The 23,104-nt window shown below is 38.3% G+C and overlaps 2 protein-coding genes across 3 annotated transcripts in view; both read right to left on the bottom strand.

Annotated features, from left to right (window-relative positions):
• TMEM237 (transmembrane protein 237) overlaps window positions 1-20,484 on the bottom strand; it is a 28,244-nt gene extending 7,760 nt beyond the window's left edge. The window contains exons 1-7 of one of the 2 annotated variants that reach the window (XM_023510356.1): window positions 20,333-20,484; window positions 17,739-17,770; window positions 17,105-17,115; window positions 15,528-15,584; window positions 12,758-12,895; window positions 8,590-8,710; window positions 1,462-1,619 (exon numbers count right to left, since the gene is read on the bottom strand). In XM_023510356.1, coding sequence (XP_023366124.1) covers window positions 1,462-1,619; window positions 8,590-8,710; window positions 12,758-12,895; window positions 15,528-15,584; window positions 17,105-17,115; window positions 17,739-17,770; window positions 20,333-20,374 — 559 coding nt within the window. In that variant the 5' untranslated portion in view covers window positions 20,375-20,484. Of the gene's footprint in view, window positions 1-1,461; window positions 1,620-8,589; window positions 8,711-12,757; window positions 12,896-15,527; window positions 15,585-17,104; window positions 17,116-17,738; window positions 17,771-19,329; window positions 19,385-20,332 lie in introns of those variants that run through there. The other variant, XM_023510357.1, reaches the window with a different exon arrangement.
• A 1,808-nt stretch (window positions 20,485-22,292) lies between these two features.
• Window positions 22,293-23,104, bottom strand: part of MPP4 (membrane palmitoylated protein 4) — a 46,032-nt gene continuing 45,220 nt past the window's right edge. Inside the window, exon 19 of the mRNA XM_003785125.2 lies at window positions 22,293-22,484. Coding sequence (XP_003785173.1) covers window positions 22,293-22,484 — 192 coding nt within the window. The remainder of the gene's footprint in view (window positions 22,485-23,104) is intronic.

Raw genomic sequence — 23,104 nt, 5'->3', positions numbered from 1 at the left:
TTTTTTTTATTGAGACAGAGTCTTACTTTGTCACCCTTAGTAGAGTGCTATGGCACTCACAGCAACCTCCAACTCTTCGGCTTAAGCGATTCTCTTGCTTCAGCCTCCCTAGCAGCTGGGATTACAGACACCTGCCACAATGCCTGGCTGTTTTTGTTTGCTTGTTTTTGTCGTTTAGTAGGCCCAGGCCAGGTTTGAACCCACCAGCCCTGGAGCATGTGGCTGGCGTCCTAACCACTGAGCTATAGGCACCCAGAGTGAATTGTAAATTTTAAGGCTTAACCTTTATGTTTCAGATGAGTTATTGAGGCAGCATATCTATAGGAATAGTACATGATCATGCTCATGCTTTGGGTAGGTTTTTCTTAAACATTGTGTTATAGACTGAATGTGTCACCCCCAAATCCATATGTTGAAGCCCTAACCCACAATGCAATGGTATCTGGAGGTGAAAACACTGGTAGGTAATTAGGTTTACATGAGGTCACAGGGTTAGGATCCCATGATAGGATTAGCATCCTTTTAAAAAGAGGAAGAAATACCATAACTCTCTTTGCCATCAAATGAACAGATAGCAATTTACATGCCAGGAAGGGGCTCTCACCAAGAACCCAATCTGTTGACACCTTGACTTAGACTTCCCAACTTCAGGAATTGTGAAAAATAAATGTCAATAGTTTAAGCTTACTCAATCTATGGTTATAGATTTTAGCCTGAGCCAAAGTGAATTGCAAAAGTCTCAAAAACAGTACATATTTACATTCTCAGAACTATTTTCCAAAAGTATGTACAGTTAAAATGATGTATTTTTACTTTATATAGTATTACTATCATGAATTTCATTTATTTTTATTTACAACATGTATATCATTACCTGCCCCACCAACACAACTACTACCAACTGCAGAAAACTAGTAAAGTATACAAAGTATAAAGAAACAGGCAGGGGTGGGGGAAGATTAAAAAAAAAAAATACCCATAACCCCAAAATGGCCAGCATTAATATTTGGCCTATTTCCTTCAAGTCTTTTGTCCTATGCACTTTTCTGTAGTTGAGATCAAACTCTGTGTGTGTGTATGCTTTCTTTTCATTAGACTCTTTCCATGAAATGAAAAACTTCCTCTAAATGTTACGTTTAATGGCATAGAATATTTTATCAAATACACACACCAAAATTTACTAAAATCATTCCTCTCGTTTTATATTTGGGTTGGTTCCAGTTTTTCATTCTCATGAATAGCAGTATGGTGATTAGCTTTATATAGGGTGGCCATAAAGTTCCTGTGCAACTTAAAATATTGTGCAATTTAAAACTGCACATGAATTTTATGGCCACCCTGTATATAAATGTTTACCCATATTTTTGCTTATTAATTCAGATTTGTAGAAGTATAATTTCCAGGACAAAGGACTTATACAATTTTTAAGGAATTCTTGTTTCAAAACAAGGAATTACTTACGGCTTTTTTCCACAAATACTTTGCCTACGGGCTGGCTAATGCCAGTGGGTGCAGTGAATACAGACTGTTGTTCTGGAGCACTTTGCTCATCAGTAATTATATCTTCCTCTTCTACTCCTAGCTCATTGGCATAATGTAATTCTGCTGGCTGGGTTTTCCTGTTATAAGGGCGTATGTAAGAAAAATGAATGATTATTGAATTTTTACAGTCCCACATAAAGATTACCTATAAATATAATGGAAGGAGTTCTGGATGTGGAGTCAAGAAATTCGGTTCTTACTCAGATGAAACCACTAACTGTTATATGCAGCAAGTTGCCTAAATTTCTGTAGGCCTCATCTGGAAAATGAAGCCACTAAACTAGATCTATATTCCAAACTTAAAATTATATGATTTTATACAGACACTGATACTATTTGTAGGGTCTTTTTTTTGAGACAGAGTTTCACTATGTCACCCCTGGTACAGTGCCATGGTGTCACAGCTCACAGCAACCTCCAACTCTTGAGCTTACGCAATTCTCTTCCCTCAGACTCCCAGGTAGCTGGGACTACAGGCACCCACCACAATGCCTGGCTGTTTTTTGGTTGTAGTTGTCATTGTTGTTTGACAGGCCTGGGTTGGATTCAAACCCACCAACTCCAATATATGTGGCTGGCACCACCCTAGCCACTGAGATATAGATGCTGAGCCTGTAGGGTCATTTTTTAAATACAATCAATAATGTTATATGTAACTTTAACTGTATTTCTTTAAAGTATGATACTCATTTTACCTTAATTTCCTATGCTAAAATATAGTTTTACCTATTGCCGAAACAATCATAGTTTGAATTCTATAAACATGATAAAACAAATCATAATAGCTTATTACATTATCTTTAATTTTTACTATCTTTATGATACTTTACTAAGAAGAATGTGTTCTAATTCTACCTAGGTTAATACAAAACATGTAAAGTTTCCATCCTTTTTAATGGTTAAATAGTATTCCATGGTATACATATACGACAGCTTGTTAATCCATTCCTGGGTTGGTGGACATTTAGATTGTTTCCACATTTTGGTAATTGTAAATTGAGCTGTGATAAACAGTCTAGTACAAATGTCCTTATGATAAAATGATTTTTTTCTTCTGGGTATATGCCTAGAAATGGGATTGCAGGATCAAATGAGAGGTCTAATTTGAGTTCTTTGAGGATACTTCATACTTCTTTCCAAAAAGGTTGTATTAGTTTGTAGTCCCACCAGCAGTGTAAAAGTGTTCCCTTCTCTCCACATCCACACCAGCCTCTGTACCTTTGAGACTTTGTGATGTGGGCTATTCTTTCTAGGGATAAGTGGTATCCAGGGTGGTTTTGATTTGCATTTCTCTGACAATTAGGTACAATAAGCATTTTTTTCAAATATTCGTTAACCATGCCTCTGTCTTCATCAGAGAAAGTTCTGTTGGTATCTCATGCCCAGTGCTATATGGGATTGTTTGCTCTTTTTTGTTGATTAATTTGAGCTCTCTGTAGATTTTAGTTATCAACCCTTTGTCAGATTCATATCCTGCAAATATCTTTTCCCATTATGAAGGCTGTCTTTTTGCTTTACTTATGTCCTTAGCTATGCAGAAGCTTTTCAGCTTAATTAAATCCCACCTATTTATTTTTATTATTGTTGGGATGGCCACTAAACTCTTAGTCATAAAATCTTCCTCCAGTCCAACACCATCAAGAGTTTTCCCCACAATTTCTTCTTCTTGTTTCATGTCTTACATTTAAATCTTTTATTCATCTTGAGTCCATTTTTGTTAAGTGGAGAAAGGTACAGGTGCAGTTTCAGTCTTTTACATGTGATTATCCAGTTCTCCCACCACCATTTGTTGAATAGGGATTCTTTTCCCCACTGTATGCTTTTGTTTGGTTTATCAAAGATCAGATGGGAACTAGAGATTGGTTTCATCTCTTGGTTTTCTATTATGTTCTATATATCTATATATCTATTTTTGTGCCAATACTATACTGTTTTGATCACTGTGGACTTGCAATATAACCTGAAGTGTGGTAAGGTGATGCCTTCCTGCTTTGTTTTTATTACTAGGAATAGCCTTAGCTATATGGGTTTCTTTCTGATTCCATATAAAATGAAGTACTATTTTTTCCTGTTCTTCAAAATATGATGTTGGTATTTTAAATGGGGATTGCACTGAATCTGTATATTGCTTTGGGTAGAATACACATTTTAACAATGTTGATGCTTCCCAGCCAAGAGCATGGTATGCCCTTCAATTTGTTAATGTCTTATGCTATTTCTTTTCTTAGGGTTTCATAATTCTCTTGGAAAGATCCTTCACCTCTTGTTAGGTATATTTCTAAGTATTTTTTTTTTTTTTGACACTACTATGAAGGGAATTGTGTCCTTGATTTGCTTCTAAACTTGGCTGTTATTGGCATATACAAAGGCTACTGATTTGTGGACACTGACTCTATACTCTGAGAAGTTACAGTATTTCTTGATTACTTCCAGGAGTCTTGTGGTTGAGTCTCTGGGTTTTTCTAAGTATAAGATCATATCATCAGCAAAGAGCGAGAGTTTAACCTCCTTTGTCCCCATTTGGATGTTCTTTATATCCTTCTCTTACCTGACTGCATTGGCTAGAACTTCCAGCACAATGCTGATTAATAGTGGAGATAGTGGATATCCTTGTCTGGTCCAGTTCTAAGCAGAAAAGCTTTCAGTTTTATTTCATTCAGTATGATGTTAGCTGTAGGTCTGTCATAGATGGCTTCAATTAGTTTAAGAAATGTGCCACCTATGCCTATATTCTTAAGTGTTCTTATTAGAAAAGAATGCTGAATTTTATCAAATCCTTTTTCTGCATCTATTGAAATGATCATATGGTCTTTGTTTTTGCTTCTGTTGATGTGGTGAATTATGTTTATGGACTTGCGTATGTTAAACCAGCCTTGCATCCCTGGGATGAACCCCATTGATCATGATGTATAATATTTTAATGTGTAGCTGCAATCTATTAGCTAAGATTTTGTTGAGTATTTTTGCATCAATATTCATCAGTGAAATTGGTCTGTAGTTCTCCTTTTTAGTTGGGTCTTTTCCTGGTTTTGGTATCAGGGTAATGTTTGTTTTATAGAACGTGTTGGGGGAAGGTTTGTTCCTTCTCAATGTATTGGAATAGGTTCTGCAGGATAGGTACAAGCACTTCTTTGAAGGTATGATAGAATTCTGATATGAAGCCATCTGGTCCCAGGCTTTTTTTTTATTGTTGTTGTTGGAGGCTTTTTTATTGTTTCTTCTACCTCAGTGCTTGATATTGGTCTGTTCAAGAGATATGTTTCTTCCCGGGTAAGTCTAAGAAGAGGGTGTGATTCCAGGTATTGGTACATTTCCTCCATATTGTCAAACTTTTGAGCATAGAGTTTTTAGTAGTAGTCAGAAATAATCTCTTGTAGCTCTGTGGTTTCAGTTGCTATTTCCCCTTTTTCATTTCTGATTGAGGTTAAGATTTTACTTTTCTATTTCTGGTTAATTTGACCAATGGTTTATTGATTTTATTTATCTTTTTGAAGAATCAACTTTTTGTTTCAATTTTCTGAATGATTCTTTTGTTTTCAATTTCATTTATTTCTGATTTAATTTTGGTTATTTCTTTTCTTCTGCTAGGTTTGGGATTGGACTGCTCTTCCATTTCCATTTCTTTCAGATGATTTATTAGATTGTTGATGTGTTCTCTCTCTGTTTTTTGGATGTAGGCATCTACTGTGATAAATTTCCCTCTTAGGACTGCTTTTGCAACATCCCACAGGTTTTGGTAGCTTGTGTCTCCATTGTTGTTGTGCTCAAGGAAATTAATGATTTCCTCCTTTATCTCTTTCTTTACCCAACTGCCATTCAACATAAGGTTGTTTAGTTTCCATGCCTTTGTGTGGAGATGAAAATTTTTTTGGAGGTGAGTTCTACCTTTATTGCCTATAGTCTGAGAAGATACAGGATATAATTTTAATTCTTTTGATTTTGTTGAGGTTTGATTTGTGCCCTAGGATATCATGTATTTTGGAGAATGTTCCATGGGCTGATGAGAAGAATGTATATTTCTTAGCTTCGGGATGGTGTATTCTGTATAGGTCTATTAAGCATAGTGGTTCTAGGGTCACATTTAAGTCCCTTGTATCTTTGTTTAGTTTCTTTTGAAAGGATCTGTCCAGCTCTGTAAGAGGAGTGTTAAAAGTCCCCTACTATTAAGATATTGCTCAGATTAATTAAGATCTATTTCATAAATCTGGGAGCATTTAAGTTAGGTACATAAATATTTAGAATTGAAATATCCAATCATCCAGTCTGTGCCTCTTCAGTGGGGAATTTAAGCTATTAACATTTATTGAGAAATTTGATAAGTGTGCTAGAGTTCTATTCATCTTGTTTTGTGAAAGTCAACTGCTTAGTTTTATCATCTGCATCATTGTGGAAGCTAGGTTTCATCCTTTAGTTTCTGGATATTTAGTTTGCTGGTGGTCCATTGTGACAGTCAGTGTGGAGAATAGGTCTAAGTATTTCCTAGACCAACAAGACCTGGTCTTGTGGCAAACTTCCTCAATGTTTGCATATCAGTAAAAGATTCAATTTCTCCATCAATGTTAAAGCTTAGCTTAGCAGGATATAGAATTCTGGGCTGAAAATTATTTTGTTTAAGAAGGTTAAAGGTAGATGACCATTCTCTTCTGGCTTGAAAAGTTTCATTTGAGAAGTCCAGTGTCACCCTGATGAATTTGTCCCTATGTGTCAATTGGCACTTACTCCTGGCTGCTGAAATAATTTTCTCTTTCATCTTGACTATGGACAGGTTTATGACAATGTGTCCTGGAGAAGCTACTTTGAGTTGAGATGACCTAGAGTTCAATATCCCTCTGAAAGGAATGTTTCAGAATCTTTGGTGATACTTGAGAAATTTTTATTTATGACATCCATTCCTCTGGGGTATTCTTCTTCCCCTTCTGCAATACCTATACGTCATACATTTGAACGCTTCATAAAGTCCCATAATTCTCTCAGTGAACATTCTGCTTTCTCTCTCTTTTTTTAATCTCTTTAACTGCTTATGTTAGCTAAAGAGCTTTATCCTCTAGCTCTGAGGTTCTTTCTTCTCCACGATCTAATCTGTTATTGATACTTTCTACTGTATCCGTAAGCCCCCTAATTGACTCCTTCAATTCCTTAAGCTCCACTGTATCCTTTCCATATTCTTCATGTCTTTCATTCCTTATCTGGTTCTGTTTTGATTTCTTTTTAGTTATTTTCCACTTTCTCAACAATTTCCTTCACTGTTTTTATCATCCGTATTTTAAATTCCCTTTCTGTCATTTCTAACATTTCTTTATAGGTGGAATCCTCTGCGATAGCTACCTCACGATCCTTGAGGGGGAGGGGTTGCTCTGTTCTGATTTTTCATGTTGCCAGGATTTTTCTGTTGTTTCTTCCTCATGGGCATTTTCTTTTTGTCTGCTTCTTGCCCTACTTTTTCCTTTCACTTCCTCCTGCTCTTGAAGTTACTTTAAGAGTGTCTTTGACCTAAGGTGTTGAAGTATATTTTTAGTAAAGGACAGAAAGGAAGAGAAGAGGGAAGAGCAAGAAGGAATAAAATATAAAAAAAAAGAGAAAAGAAAAAGGAAAGGAGGAGTAGAAGGAAAGACTAACAAAAAGAAGAGAGGAACAGAAAGAGAGAGACAGGAGTTATGTGGTGTTCAGTGGGGTGCTTTGATCCACACCCAGAATTCCCCACCTCGGGGAGGCTGGATTGGGATAGGTCTCTTGAGGTCAGGAGCTCCTTAACAGCCTGAGCAGAAATGAGACCCCACCTCCACCAAATAGATAAGAATAACAAAAATACTATAAAGCAAACCAAAACAAGTAAAAAAAACCTTAAGGGATAAAATTGCAGGGAAAATAACAGAAACAGAAAACTAACAAAAAGGGAGCTCTTCCTATTGAAGAAGGAAAGAATGAAAACTGTAATTACAAGAGAAAGAAAAGAAAAATCTAGGGGAAAAAAGTTGAAAAAAAATTTTTTTAAAAAGGGCAAACATATATATACATATACACATACATATGTACATAAGTGTGTGTGTGTGTGTGTGTGTATCTTGCTATATATAGCCTGGACAACATTTGATCTTCTAGGCTGTGAGATTGCTAATCATGAGGTTTATACAGTTGTATAAGATGGAGGCTAGAAGCCTCTGTCTTGCCAAGGAGACTTTGTCTCGTCTTCCTGATTTCTATCTCCTTAATCCCCGCAGGGTTGGGAGCATTAAGCTCTTGTCAGCCTGCTTAATAGACACACTTTGACCTTTCCAAACCATGTCTCTTGGCCACACCATGGCTTTCCCAGGAAAGCATGTGTCACTCAAATCTCCACATGGCTGGCTGCCTAGCTTATCAGGCACACCAGAATCAACCTCACACTGGACCCTTAGGGCTGGTTCTACAAGCCAGCTTTCCCACAGTGGCTATACCTGGGCCCCAGTTAAATGAGAGCTCCATTATACCCAGTGGCTCAGTCCTGGCCCCTGGGTTCTGTTCAAGATCACTTGTTCATTTGCCCAAGCTCTCCCAAAGCAAACTCCACCAAGTGCCCAGGTCCCAAAAAACAAAAAAACAAAAAACCCACAGGGCAGGCCTTCTCTGTCTCAAACTACCACTGCTGCTAAACCCAGTGGTCTCTGCTGACATGCAAGTACTTGTCTTTGTGCCAGTTTTCCACTGCTCCAACCTCCTCTGGGACTCCTGGAGTCTCCTGCTGCCTCCCAGTGCCCCTAAAGTGTTTCTGGGGCAGATGTTTCTGGGCAAGGCCCACTAGCCAAGGGTGGCTAGAGTCCCTTCTTTCTAATCTCACTCACATAGCTACAAAGGAGCTGTCTTTAGTCCGCCATCTTGTTCCACCTCCCTGAATTAGTATAACTTTATTTTTTCAATGGTTCATTAACTGATATTTTGTAAAACTACTTATCCTAGAGATATAAGGATATGAGTATTTAATAAGACTTAACAAGAAGCTATTGTTTGGTAACTCCAAATAAAGCATCAGTGTAACCCTGGAGAATATTTAAAAGGACAAATAAATCTTACTTTGTCTTTCTTCGAGGTCTTTGGGTAACTGCCTCCTCAGCTGGCTGCATATCAATACCATTTTCATTTCGTAATAAAGTTGGACTAGAAATCTTCTTTTGGGTGACAGAAGTCTCCAATTCTGAAAAATAAAGTAAATTAAGTTTTCAAATGACTAAAACATATAAAGAAAAGTAACGTACCAGACTCTTGCAAGACAAAAGAACTTCAAGAATTTTAGTTGGGTAAAATGTTTTTACTATCTCACAATTTTTTAAAATGTCACACTTTTAAACTCTCAGCATGAAATATGAAATATCAATGCTAAACAATATGAAAAAATTAAGTAAACCAACACCCAGGGGATGCTGAAGATTCCCAAGATTATCACCAGATTCAGTGATTTGCTAGAAGGGCTCACAGGACTCAGAAATCATTATATTCACAGTTATGGTTTATTATAGCAAAAGGCTACAAAGCAAAATCAGCAAAGGGAAAAAGCATATGGAACAAAGTCCAGAGGAAATCAGGTACAAGCTTCCAAGAGTCCTCTGTCAGTGGAGTCACATAGACTACACAGATCCTCCAGCAAAGAGTTAACACATGTAATACATGTTCTACCAGTTAAGCTCACTAGAGATGCAGCACTCAATGTATTCACTGAAGGCTGGCATATACCAAAATTCCCAATTTCCAGAAAAGAAGCAAGTGTCCAGCAAAAATGATATTGTGAGCACAGATGTAAGGTGAACCCCTTTATAATTTAGGAAAAGTTTTATATCAGTGTAGGGAGCCAGTTCCCAGACACCAGTTAAGGGCCAATCTTGTGAGCAGGACTTTCTAAGGATAACACCTCAGTCCTACTATGTTATCTCTTTTCTACACCTAGGGTAGGTATTAAGTTTAAATGAGTCAATGAAGTCTTCTAACCCATTAGCTACTCTTTCTACCAAGAAATACTGGCTCCCTAGAATGCCCTCTAGGCCCTAGAATTCTATTTTAATAAAATACTTACAGCCTGGACTGGAAATATAATGCAAGTAATAGAGCCTATCATGGTCACCTTGAGCAAATAAAACTCAAAACAAAATTTTAAAATCCAGAAATTCAGAAAGCTAAACTTTCAAGGCTTGGTGTATTCTAGAAGGGCAGTGACAGGTCCTTTTTGGTCCAAAATTTAGCTGGGTTCTGAATTTTCTTTAAAAAAGGTTAAGTTATTTCTGTAAAGACATTTTTCACAAATTATAAAACTAGGTATTGGTATCCATCTTGATTTTTAAATGTGCACCCTAATTAAATTACTAATTGTCTAATTTTAAGGAATACAAGTACAGTTTTGTTGCACAGATATATTGTGTAATGGTGAGGTGTGGGCTTTTAGTATAACCATCACCCAAATAATCTATATTGTCCTCATTTAGTAATTTTTCATCCCTCCCCTATCCACTCTCTCACCCCTGTAAGTCTCCAAAGTATATCATTCCAAACTCTATATCCATGTGTACACATTATTTAGTTTTTGCTTATAAATGAGAAAATGCACTATTTGACTTTCTGTTTCTGAGTTGTTTCATATAAGATAATAGCCTCTAGTTCCATTCATGTTGCTACAAAAAACATAATTTCATTCCTTTTTATAGTTGAATATTAGTCCATTATATATATGTGCTATATTTTCTTTATGCATTCATAAAAGAAAAGTGTTGATGAACACTTAAATTGATTCTAAATCTTTGCTACTCTGAACAGTACTGAGATAAACATATCAGTACAAGTATCTTAATAAGCTATTTTCTTTTGGCTACTCAGTAATGGGATTGCTGGATCTAATGGTAGTTCTATTTTTAGTTCTTTGAAAAATCTCTGTACTGTTTTTCCATAAAAGTTGTACTAATTTACATTCCAAAAGTTTATAAACATTCCAAAAGGCAGGTTTAATATAGTTTAAACTATGTTCAATGCCACAAATGAAATTAATTGTAGAGTAAGTAAAGCTAGTCAGGGCTTCATTTCTGTCTCTTTTCCTTGCTTCTTCCCTCTTCTGCCCTCTGCTCCTCATAAATACTCAATGCTCTAGGCACTGTGATACCCTACTTCAACTTGCCTCCTCAAACTGTGTTCCATTCTCCTGGCTTTTCTAGTTTCTGCCTTTTCTGCTCCTATAATTCTTCCATCTGATCAGGACTTGGATGTTTTCTAGGACAAGTAATTAGGGAAGAAAACTAATTTGTAATAAATTATTCATAGGTGTCAACGTTAATAGATCTCTAATCTCCCAATCTTTGTTCCTTCCCTTTGTTTTACTCTAATAAACCTTTTTTCCTAGTTACTATAAAAATCAAATATGTTCAACATATGAAAAATTAGTAAAATATAAATTAAATAAGAAACTAAAATCACCCTTCCTTCTAAAACCCTGCCACTGTTAATGTATTTTGCCATGTATAACACATACTTTTTTCACCCAAATTTTTTAAGGGAATAATAATAATTATATATCAGTAATATGGTTCAGGAGCAGGTGAGCCCAGCAGGCCACCCAGAGCCACTGTGCCCTCCCACCTGGGCCCACTGGGCACACAGGGTTCCAGTTCAGGAGGATCCAGGATCCGTTATACACAGGCCAAAATAGCTTCCACTGAGTGCCCTGAACAGGGGAGGGGAAGTGGCGGGGCTGTGAGGCAGGCTTGGCTGCACAGAGGGGACCTGCCTGGCCACCTAATGGCCAAGTGGCCTCAGAAGCTCCCACCCCAGTGGCCACGTGCACGGCCATCTTGGCCATAGTCCCTGATAAGACAGAGAGGGAAGGGCCCCCAGAAGAGAGGGAAAGGGTGCCTTCACAGTGAGAGTAGTTGTGGGAGGGTGGACAATCTGCACACTTAGCAGGGGAGCATTAACTCTCCTCTTGATATGTCTTTCCCAGCCAAGAGCCAGCAGCTTTCTCAAGGGGTGTTTTCCTGAAAGTTTGGGCCAAAATCATGGGTATACATTATAATGGTAGTGTTTTATACATAGCAAAATACAGTAATTCTGCTATTATATCTTCTTCCATCCTTTTTACTATGTTTATGTGTGTGTATATATACTTATAATCTGGGTTGAACTGTGATCCCCATATAAGATATGTTTAAATCCTAACCCTCAGTGCCTGTGAATGAAGCCAAAGAACACTAAGCACTATCAATAACCACCAGAAGCTAGCAGAGGTGAGGAAGGACCTTTCCTGGAGATTCTGGAGGGAACATGGCTCTCTGGACACTTTGATTTTATACTTCTAGCCTCTAGAACTATGAAAAGATTAATTTCTGCTGTTTTAAGTCACTCAGTTTGTGGTAATTTGTTATGCAGCCATAGGAAATTAATACAATATATGTATTTTTACAAAAACAGAATCCTCTAGTACATACTATTCTATAACTTTGTTTTTGATTTAACAACACATTGCTGATAGTTTTCCACCTCTTATTTCACTTTAACAATCCTTTTAGTAAATAACTTTGTTCCCATTTACTGGATAAAAAATTACTTATTTAGCCAGTATCTCACTGTTAGATATTTGGGTTATCACCAAATGTTACTTTTATAATATTTTTAAGATATTATAAGATGCTGCATTAACATCTTTTAATACTGTAGTGATTGACGTTACTTCTATTCCTAGAAATATGGACAGGCTATATTAATTTATGCTCTTATCCACAGTATATGAATGTACCTATTTCCCATGAACAAAGGATTTTATAATTTGAAAAAAAGCACTGTCAATTTTATAGACAAAGAAAGAGTATAGTATTTTGTTTACCTGCAAACAATGTCTAGGACAAAAAAAGACTCAATAAATGTTGGCTATTGTTTCATTATATTATTGTTAATATAGACTCTATCTTTTCCCAATTTAATCTAAAACGTCCATTTCATTACTGACTAAAATTTATATGCACTGAGATCTGAAATTTCTGATTAGTCCTGAATTTGTACCCCTGCTCTCATAATCAGTATACATATTATCCAAAGAGGCCTGAAAGTATGAGTTAAGCTATAGGAGTTACTCTAGTAATATACATTTTAAGCAAGAAAGCAAGAACCCATCCATGGGATATGGATGGAGAAAGATGGGAGCAGACAAGTTTTTATCATATCCCTCAAATCACAACTGCTATCACAACCTAACCTTGGTTTCTTCACATACCAAGAGGCAGCCTTGTCTTCTTCTGTCTCCTTTGAATAGGAGCATCTAGATTCTCTTGGAGCTCTTCAGTTGGTGGCTCAGTGCCCTCAGATGGCCTACGAACAGCAGTCTGAGCAAGGCCTTCCAAAGAAGCATGAGCTACAGAGAAACAGAGTACGAAAAAATGGGATAACTTCAACAGAGACTGAGCCTTAAAAAGATGGGGGAAAAGGTAATGAGAATGTTTCCCACATATTAACTCCTCTGTCAGAATTGTGGCCAAATCTTGATTTCTTCCCTCCTTTCCTCTAACTCCGGGCTTTAAGTTGAAAAGAAATAAATTAGGGAATTTGAAAGGCTGAGAAAGAAACAGTGGAGGTAGTTAAAAAGAAAAGCAAAAGGTGAGAAAAGGAGAAACTGCCTCAGAAATTTTAGAACTTTCAAAAATGTAAAAACAATAAAAACTGATGCCATAAAGAACTCTCTTGTCTACTGCCTTAAGATTTTTTTTTTTTGTACGAAAGGTCTTTATGGGTGGGGGGAGGGAAGCTGAAGAGCACCACCAAGAAGGAGAGAAAAAGAGAAGAGAAAAGAGGAGAGAAAAAGAGAAAAATGAGGAGGAGAATGAGGAGGAGTGAGGAGGGGAGAGAGAGTTCCTTAAGAATTTTTATCAGCCTCTATATAGTTTAGTTCCTTGTTAATAAATTAATCTATGATAAAATAGTCATGGATAACTGAAGTGAATAGATAATTTATAAATCTCTTCATCTGGTAATTCATTTCAACCTCTTCCTTTATGAAATCTTACTACAGAATTCTAGCACACTAGTACATTTGTATTTTACTTGACTGCATTCTGCATTCCCTTGGCCGTCTTCTTCACCAAAAAGAGAAATAGAAATGAATTAATAAACAAATAAAAAGATGTTTAACCTCACTAGTACTTAGAGAAATGCAAACTAAAATAAACTACTTTTTGCCTACTAACTGAACAAAAAAAATTAAAAGATTAATATTGTTCGATGTTAAGAATTTAGAGAACATGACACTCTCAAACACTATTGGTGGTGAGAAAATAACTAAAGCTTCCTTGAAGACAATTTAGCAGAATCTATCATATCAATAATGCACCTGTCCTTCATTTAGTAATTTTAGTATTTGCAATCCATCTACAGAAACACTCCTTCTTCCCCATCCCCCACTTTTTTATGTAGAACTGTAACACTGTTTAGCAAAAAAGTTTGAAATGACCCAAATGAACAACAGACTAGCGATTATGATGTTTTCAACATGTTAATACTATGAAGTCACTATTTAAGAATACACAAAACTCTATGTATTCAGGAATAATGACAGTATATGTAGCATATGATTCCATTTATGTAAAAACAAAACAAAAAAACTAGCACCAACCACAGAAACCTTCCAGGATTGTTTGAGGTCACAAGTAAAGAGTGAAGTTAAAGGATTACTTAAAGGTAACTCTCAGGTTTCAAGCCTGAGTGCTGAGAAAATGGCAGAAAATCATGAGAAGTAAAAATTGATCTACTGTTACCTTCCACTTGATCCTGAAATCCCATTACTAGGCATCTACCCAGAAGGAAAAAAATAATTTTATCATAAGGACATATGTATTAGATTGTTTATCACAGCTCAACTTACAATCGTCAAGATGTGGAAATACCCATCAAATCAGGAATGGATTAACAAACTGTGGTATATGTATACCATCGAATACTATTCATCCATAAAAAAGATGGAGACTTTACATCTTTTGTATTAGCCTAGACAGAGTTGGAGAGCTCTGTGGCTCAGTGCCCTCAGATGGCCTACAAACAGCAGGCATTAGTTCTTATGTAAATTAGTCCTTATGGCATTAGTTCTTTCGTAAATTATCACAAGAATTGAAAAGCAAGTATACGATGTACTCAATACTAATATAAAGCCCAAGAGACAAACTAATATATACCCACACTAGAGAAAAACTCAAACTCAATTTAATTCTAGTTGAGGGGATGGGGTAGGAGGGAAGAGAAGGGGAGAGATAGGATGGAAAGGAAGGAAGGAGAAGGGAGGAGGGAGAGGGATTGGTGTGCTCCCACCTATGGGCAAAATGTAAGGGTACATGGCACACCTCCTGGATGCAGGATACAACTACAATAGGGACCTTACCTGACAAACACACACACTGTAACCTAATCATTTGTACTCTCATATCAATCTGAAATTAAAAAAATAAATACACTGATCTACTTTTGAAGGTAAGGATGGATTCTGGATGTGCTAAGTTTGAGTTTCTGATGCAACACTCAGGATTACTAGTGGATAACTAGAACCAAAAGAAGTTCATAGTACCTGTCATTATTGGAGCTTTAATACTTAAATGATGGTGCCACCCTCCCTTCCGAATCAAGTTGTGATGTAGAGATTTTCAGACTGAAATGACGAATTTAAGAACTCAGTGTCACTAAACACAGCAGTTTGTTCAAGAGTATATAACCAATCACAGCTTAAAACAATTTTTGTTGTCTAAGGATAAAAGACCTTGAAGAGTTCAAAAATACTGTGGAAGTTAGAGCTAAGTGGCACAACCATTTATTCTGAATGCTTCTACATTCTCCTCAGGCTACCTACTACTTTGTCCCTCACTATTACCAGGAATCCAACTCAAGCTGACCTCCACCAAGCAGTGGAGATGCTGGGGCCTTGCCTCTCCCTAATCTGCGATGTTTACCATGCCTGAGATCTTGGGACAACTTGTGATTCTACACAACAGGGAGTGACTTCTTACCTGGTGTGTTTTTTGTTCTGGGCTTCTTTTTCTTAGGACGATTAAGTGGAATGTCATCTGTAAAACAGAAATAACATCAACAGAAAAGGCTGCCTAAAATGCAGTGCACAGAATAGTCAGAAGAGAACTTTTATTTTACATTTTAGACAGAATCTCACTTTGTCACCCTTTGTAGAATAACATGGTTGTCATTGCTCACAGTAACTTCAAACTCTTGGGCACAAGTGATCCTCTTCTTGAGCCTCCCAAGTAGCTGGGACTATAGGCTCCTGCCATAATGCCCGGCTATTTCTTGAGACAGGGTCTCACTCTAGCTCAGGCTGGTTTCGAACTCCTGAGCTCAGGCAATTCACCAACCTTGGCCTCCCAGAGTGCTGGGATTACAGGCATGAGCCACCATACCTCGCCTAGAGGAAAACTTTAGTAGGGAAGAACTTGCCCCCTCTTCCCTGGGTCTAGCCAATTTCTAGAAGGAGAAGAAGGCAAGAAATTGAGAAGGTCAAAGAAAGACCATACTGTGGTATGAGTAGCACACTGCTGGTCAGTAATATTGGAAACTGTGATGCAGAGGCCAAGCATAGTGGCTCATGCCTACAATCCTAGCACTTTGGGAAACTGAAGCAGGAAAATCACTTGCAGCCAGGACTTGGAGACCAGCATGAGAAATACAGTGAGGCCCCATCTGTACAAAACTAAAAAAATTAGCCATTCATGGTAGTACATGCCAGTGGTCCCAGCTACGCAAGAAGTTGAGGCAGGAAGATTGCTTGAGCCCAGATGTTTGGGTTGCAGTGAGCTATGATTGCACCCTATACTCCAGCGTGAGTAAGAGAGCAAGGCCTTATCTTCAAAAACAAACAAAACCGTGACATGGAAAGTGGGCTCAACAAATATTCATCTGATCCCCTACATTTCTTGGGCCCTTACACTTAGGTGGGGTTCATGACTGGTTTCTCACCAACAGGCTGCAGGCAGAAGTGCTCTGAATCATTTGGGAGCAAAAACACTGAAAAAGCGAGTAACCCCTCAGCTTTTTCTTTCCTTGCTGTGGCAAATGAGAGTGCCTCATTTTAAGATGGCAGAACTACAGAAGTAGTCTGGATCACTACAGCATTAGTAAAGAGGTAGTAGAAGGCAACGGCCCCAGACTGTGGCCACATTGGCTTTGCACTAACTAGAATTAACCCTGTCTAAGGTTATTAATCACTGGAATGTGGGGGTTGTTAGCAGAGCATAGCCTAGCCTATCCTGACTAAATGAAATAAAAAAGGTACAGTTCCTATTACAGAGCTATAAACTAGCCAACAGTTATACTCTGGGTGACTCCATTCAGAAGTCCTTTTATAATGGTATAGTCATCTAGTGTTGTACATCAACCATAATTTTAAAATGGCAGTCATGGGAGATTATTATGATGAGAAGATATTATAGAAATATAAATTATAGCATTCAGATTCAATTTTAAGAGAAATCAAAGTAATTTTTAAACATCGAATACTATTCTTAGAATATTTCACATTAACAATAAACTCTCCTTCCTAGATTAAAAAAAGAGAAAGAACAGTAAACTTACTCACCTTGAACAGAACTTCACATGATACCAACCAAATTTAATCAGCAAGACAACAAAAGCAAAAAGAAACTATTAATTAGAAATCCATTCTATTGTCGACCTACAAATTGACTTTATTACAAATCTAAAATAAAATTAACTTTCAGACATCAGCTAGTTTACAAACTAGCTTATTGTTTGTAAGTAAAAGGCTGTTTAATAACACTGCTAATAAGATAATCCCAATATTTTCTGAACCTACATATACATACTCTCTGTCTATTAATAATGTAGATTAAACAGATTAAGAATTCTTATTTGTCACTGATTAAATCAGCTTAAACTCTAAGAAAACTCTTGTAGCAAACAAATGAGGATAAGAATTCTGATAAACAAGACACTGAAACATTCAGAATGTATATATTATCCGACATATTATCCTAGGTTGACATTCGGTTTTAAAAGGTGCATTTAACTGTAACTGTTATCCTTATGAGTCTAGGGTTCTTCACTTACAAATTTTAGGAAGTCTTTTTCTAAGAATTCCCAGTGTTTTTTCTGAATCATTGTTATTTTTCAACAGTACTAGCCAATTTTACTACTTTCTTAATTTTGTATTTTTAAAACTCAGTAATGAAATTACTATAAATTATCTTTACCTTGGCACAGGTGGAAGGGTTCGTGGAGGACGCTGTGGGGGAGGGGACGAAGAAAATTGTAAGTAAAAGCTTAGAGCATCTTTACTTCATGTAACTTAAATATCAGAGAAGTATTTTTTAAAAATCTGTTGTTCAGACATGACAAAAATAAATATAGTGGATCAGACCAGAATCTTCAGATCGTTTGATAACTCCGCTGATACATGAAAACTGATGAGAAACAGGTGGGCAGTTTAAAATTTGTTCTATCATTTCTAAATTTCATATAAGATTTCTTCCTTTCTACATTTCTTTTTAGCTACAGGCCAGGCCATATTCTAAGCATCAGGAATACATTAATGAACAAAACAGAGAGATTCAAGAAGCATGGAACTTACATTTTAAAGTTAAGTATTAGAAGACAATATTAAATATATACAATTATAAGTACTATATATGACAAAATGTATATCTATATATTCATATTATGTAATGAGGGAAAATGGGAGGGGTCTACTTTAGTTAGGGAAAGTAGGTGCGAACATTTCAGGGAACAGGGAGCAAATGCAAAGGCCTTTAGGGGAGATTGGGCTTGGAAGATTCCAAGTAAAAGGATAGCAATGCTGCAGCACAGTTACCATGAAAAGATAGGCAAAGACCAGATTACCTAGGGCCTTACAGACTAAGGGAGGGAGCCTGGATTTTGTTTTAATTCAATGGAAAACCAATGAGGTTTTAAGCCACATAGTAAAGTACTTTTTTAAAGGATCACTTCAAAAGCTGGGCTTGTGGTTCACGTCTGTAATCCTAGCACTCTGGGAGGCCAAGGCAGGTGGATTGCTTGAGCTCAGGAGTTTGAGACCCGCCTAATCTAGAGCAAGACCTTATCTCTAAAAATAGCTGGGCGTTGCAGTAGGCGCTTGTAGTCCCTGCTATTTGGGAGTCTGGAGGAAAGAAGATTGCTTGAGCCCAAGAGTTTGAGGTTGCTGTGAGCTATGACATCACAGTACTCTATAGAGGGCGACAAAATGAGACTCTGTCTCAACAAATAAAAATTTAAAAAATCACTGAATTCAGCGTTTAGAATTAATTTTAGGGCAGAAGAATAGGGGCAAAAAGCCTTTATAAATGCTGTTTTACATGAGTAAGAAAGTGTTTGTAGTTCAGAGTGCATTACAGTTAAGAAGCATTCTGGAATCTTTCAAAATAAAATACTAATAGAAATGCCGACAAGTCAATTTAATGTTCCAAGTTATCTCATGCTGCTTGCAGAAGACAATGATTATAAATTGCAGACATTCTTGTAATTTGTTCCATTTAGTTCAAACAGTAGATTTATACAAATGCTACAAAATTAGGACAAGGCAAGCTGTCTACATACTATCCAGTAGTCAAAGTTACAACAGAAAAAATATGACAGCCACAGGATGCACTATTGTTCCTAAGATGCTATGAAGCGCATTCATTCTATCTTAGGACCCAGTTCATGTGACCCTTTATTTCAAAAGTCCCGCAAAAAATGACGTTTCGCTCAACAATCTCTAAGTCAAAAGTAAGGTAGCTCAACTGAAGACAAATCCCAACATCTCAAAAGTATTTAAGGCTCGCTTACCACCTGCTTCTTTCCCATTCTGTCCTACCGCCGTCCCGGCGGCCACCCGCCCCGGCGCAGGGCACCGCACCCCGCCCAGCCCGGCCGTGCGCCGGCGTAACGCGTCATCGCGCTGCGCCGCCCCGGCCGCTCCGCCGCAGCTCCGGGTGGGAGGAGTTGGGACCCGGGGAAGCCGCGGACGTGGTCCATTCTCTGCAGACCATCAGCTGAACAAAGGGGCCTGCGACTGGGGGCTGACGTGCCCGAGATTAAAGGTCCAGCGGGCACCGGGCACCGGGCTGCCATCACGGTTTTCCAAGTGGCTGCAGTTACTTGCTTGCGGGGAGGGAGGGAGGATGTAACTGAAGATTTTGATTAAAAGTCTCTACGGCAAATAGCGGTCTCTTTTCTGGGTAGCTAAAAGCTTTCTCAGGCCGGGCGCGGGCTCACGCCTGGAATCTTAGCACTCTGGCAGGCCGAGGCGGGTGGATCGCCTGAGCTCATGGGTTGAGACCAGCCAGAGCCAGAGCCATACCTCGTCTCTAAAAAAAAAAACCCAATAGCCGGGCGTTGTGGCGGGCGCCTGTAGTCTCAGCTACTCGGGAGACTAAGGCAAGAGTTTATGCCACGGCACTCTACCGAGGGTGACAAAGTTTGACTGTGTCTCTAAATAAATAAATAAATAAATAAAAGCCTTCTCCGGCAGGAGGCTGTTGGAGTCTTCGCTGGCAGCACCGGAACCCTCCGGGCTGGGGCTGCGAAATGAGGTGTTGTCTTGGCAACGCGGACTCAGGTCCCCGGAGACTTAAGGCCTGGCGCCTGTGCTCCGGGAGTTCGGGTCCCGGCCTCGCCCGGCTGCAGTCTAACCTGTGAGCGCTCACGGGGCGATGCGCGCACCCCACCAGCAGGACTCTGCCCTAGTGAGCCCCAGATCGTTGGCGTCCTCCCCACCCCCGAGAGTAGCTGCTGCTTTAGGGCACCCTCTGTACCGCCACGTCGTGGCCGACGGGCCCTCCCCACTCACCGAGTCGCCCTCCTCCAGCCGAGGCCCAGAGGTGGCCCTCATGTTGCTGTCCGTGCCGGGCTCCCTGGGCGTAACCGTCGCCGGCCCGAACCCAGCTCTCCGCTGCGCCGCTGCCTCCGGGACCTGGGGAGGCGGGGGCTTAGCGGAGCCGCGTCCACGCCCGCCTCCGCGCTACCAGGTCCGGAGTCCCTAAGAGGCTGGGTTAGGGACGAACTCATTTGTTCCCGCGTCCCAGCGATTCCGCGCGGGCCTGGGGCTGGGTGTGGATCAATATAATCTTACATTTTCTCCAGTTGCTTACCCTCGGTCCCACAACTGTGTCAATAACGTTTGGGGAAACTTTTTCTCAAAGAACCACAACATAAAATCAAATCTGAGCTCACATAAGTATCATTAAAAACGACTATTTTTATGGTTTTGTTTGATTGGGTTTTTCTTTTTAGTAATATAACTTTTAGAACTACAAAATTTTGAATCACATATTCTTTTTTTAGTTAAAAAGGGGGGAGGGATGGATGAACGGTGTTAATGATGCTAAAAATTAACTTAAAGGGTCAGGGAGAGCCACTGGAAGTCTCAGATCTAAGGGAAGTGATTTTCTCATACACTTGTATATGTCTCTAGAACTAGTCCATTGTCCGTTCCTAATTTAGACATACATGTGGATATTTGCTTTTAGGAAAATTAATGATTGTTACAGCTCTAATAAGAATAATTTTTCCTACACCATGGAATACTATGCAGCCATTAAGAAAGATAGAGACTTTACGTCCTTCATGTTCACATGGATGGAGCTGGAGAATGTTCTTCTGAGCAAAGTATCACAGGAATGGAGGAAAAAGTATCCAATGTACACACCCCAATTATGAAACTAATTTATACCTTCTATATGAAAGCTATAACCTAATAATAATCTAAGGATACGGGGAAGGGGGAGGGAGGGGGAATGGGTGGAGGGAGAGGGATTCGAGGGTACACTTCTGTGGTTCATCTTACAAGGGTACAAGTGAATCTTTCTATGAGTAGAATATGAATGTTTTAACACAATAAATAAGAAAATTACGTGAAGGCTATGTTAACCAGTTTGATGGAAGTGTTTCAGATTGTTTGTGAAAACTCCACACTGTACCCCAGAAGTGCATTAATGTACACAGTTACTATTCAATAAAAAAAAAAGAATAATTTTTCCTTGTAGCCTGATTTGTAAGTAATAAGGGCGGTACGGTTTCTGTGAGTTTTGATGTTAGATGAGAAATGTGTATACTAACCTTTCTTGCTGAGATAGTAGTCACTTCTTGTAAAAAAAAAAAAATCATAAAACAAAGTTTCATGCTAAGGGGCCAGCCACATACACCTAAGGTGGCGGTTCGAATCCAGCCTGGGCCCGCCAAACAACAATGACAGCTGCAACCAAAAAAATAGCCAGGTGTTGTGGCGGCGCCTGTGGCCCCAGCTACTTGGGATGCTGAGGCAGGAGACTCCCTTGAGCCCAGGAGTTGGAGGTTGCTGTGAGCCGTGATGCCACAGCACTCTACCCAGGGGGACAGCTTGAGGCTCTGACTCCAAAAAAAAAAAAAAAGTTTCATAAAGCAAAATACACTTTCTGAAATTAAATGCTGCTTGTTTTATTTAGGAAAGCTCTTTTTATCTGACTCTTCCAAAAAAATGTATGAAGGTTTTCATAGTCAGTGATTTAACATTATTTGTAATTAACATTTAACATTCATATTTCTATCACAGCTGCACATGAGGTAAAGGAAAAATATTTTCCCTACGAGCCAAATAGATAACTACAAAACTGTATTATACATTTTTTTCAAATAAGATTAATAAACTGCTATACTTTTATGGCTGCATACATTATAATGGATCAAATACTGCTGTTCTGGATTGCAGCTGTTATTCTAGATCTCCATAACAAATATAGTGTTAAAACTCCAGCATTATTCAAGAGGCCTCATTAAGACTCAGCACCAGAGGAAATCCATGTTGCTGGTACCCACTGAGGCTCTTCCTGAGCCTTCTGAATGGCAGCCAACAATTGGGCACATGCATCTTGCAAGTTGTCATTGACAATCACATGATCAAAAAATTGGCCAAACTGAGTCTCCATTTTCTGGGCTAAATCCTCCATCTCTTGTAGGTCTTCATCCTTCAAGAGAAAAAAAAAAAAAAAATGGATAACACAGACTTGATGAGACAAACACAAAAAAAGCACAAGTTTATCATACTGTCACATTCAATTGTAAAGCTATTCATAAAGATAATCAGGTGAAATAAAGGTCTTGTAAACTACAGAACTTGGGTTTCAGTCTTTAGTATTAATTTCTGGTCAATGTTTTGTATAATTTAGTAATAGTTTGTAGATGGATTATGATCCTCAACTTCCCATGTGGATGTAAATTATTTTACTCTTTTATCTAAGCACTTGAAGCTGTCAAGCAATATAGTACATAAAATCAAAGAAATTTTACTAGTTTAAATAAAACGTAAACATAAATTTCAAATGAACATTACTCTGATAAGAATAATATTATTTTGCAGATAAAAATGGCCACTTTTAACATGTGGATAGTGTGAACTGGTTCAATTGAGTTGAACATAAACTTTGCTTGATGATGACTTAATTCACCTGTAGTATTGTCTATTTCTAGTTCTGTGACATGTTCATTCAGCCAAGATCATTGGGCCTTCACTTGGCACTAACACATTAAATTCATTGCTGTTATTTTTTTATTTGTCCATAACAATTAAAATGCAGGCACTGGGCAC

This window comes from Otolemur garnettii, unplaced genomic scaffold, assembly GCF_000181295.1.
Source record: "Otolemur garnettii isolate 467f Iridium unplaced genomic scaffold, OtoGar3 scaffold00013, whole genome shotgun sequence".
Lineage (NCBI taxonomy): Eukaryota > Metazoa > Chordata > Mammalia > Primates > Galagidae > Otolemur > Otolemur garnettii.
Note: the sequence above shows the minus strand (reverse complement) of the source record. Positions and strands in the feature narration are given on the sequence as shown.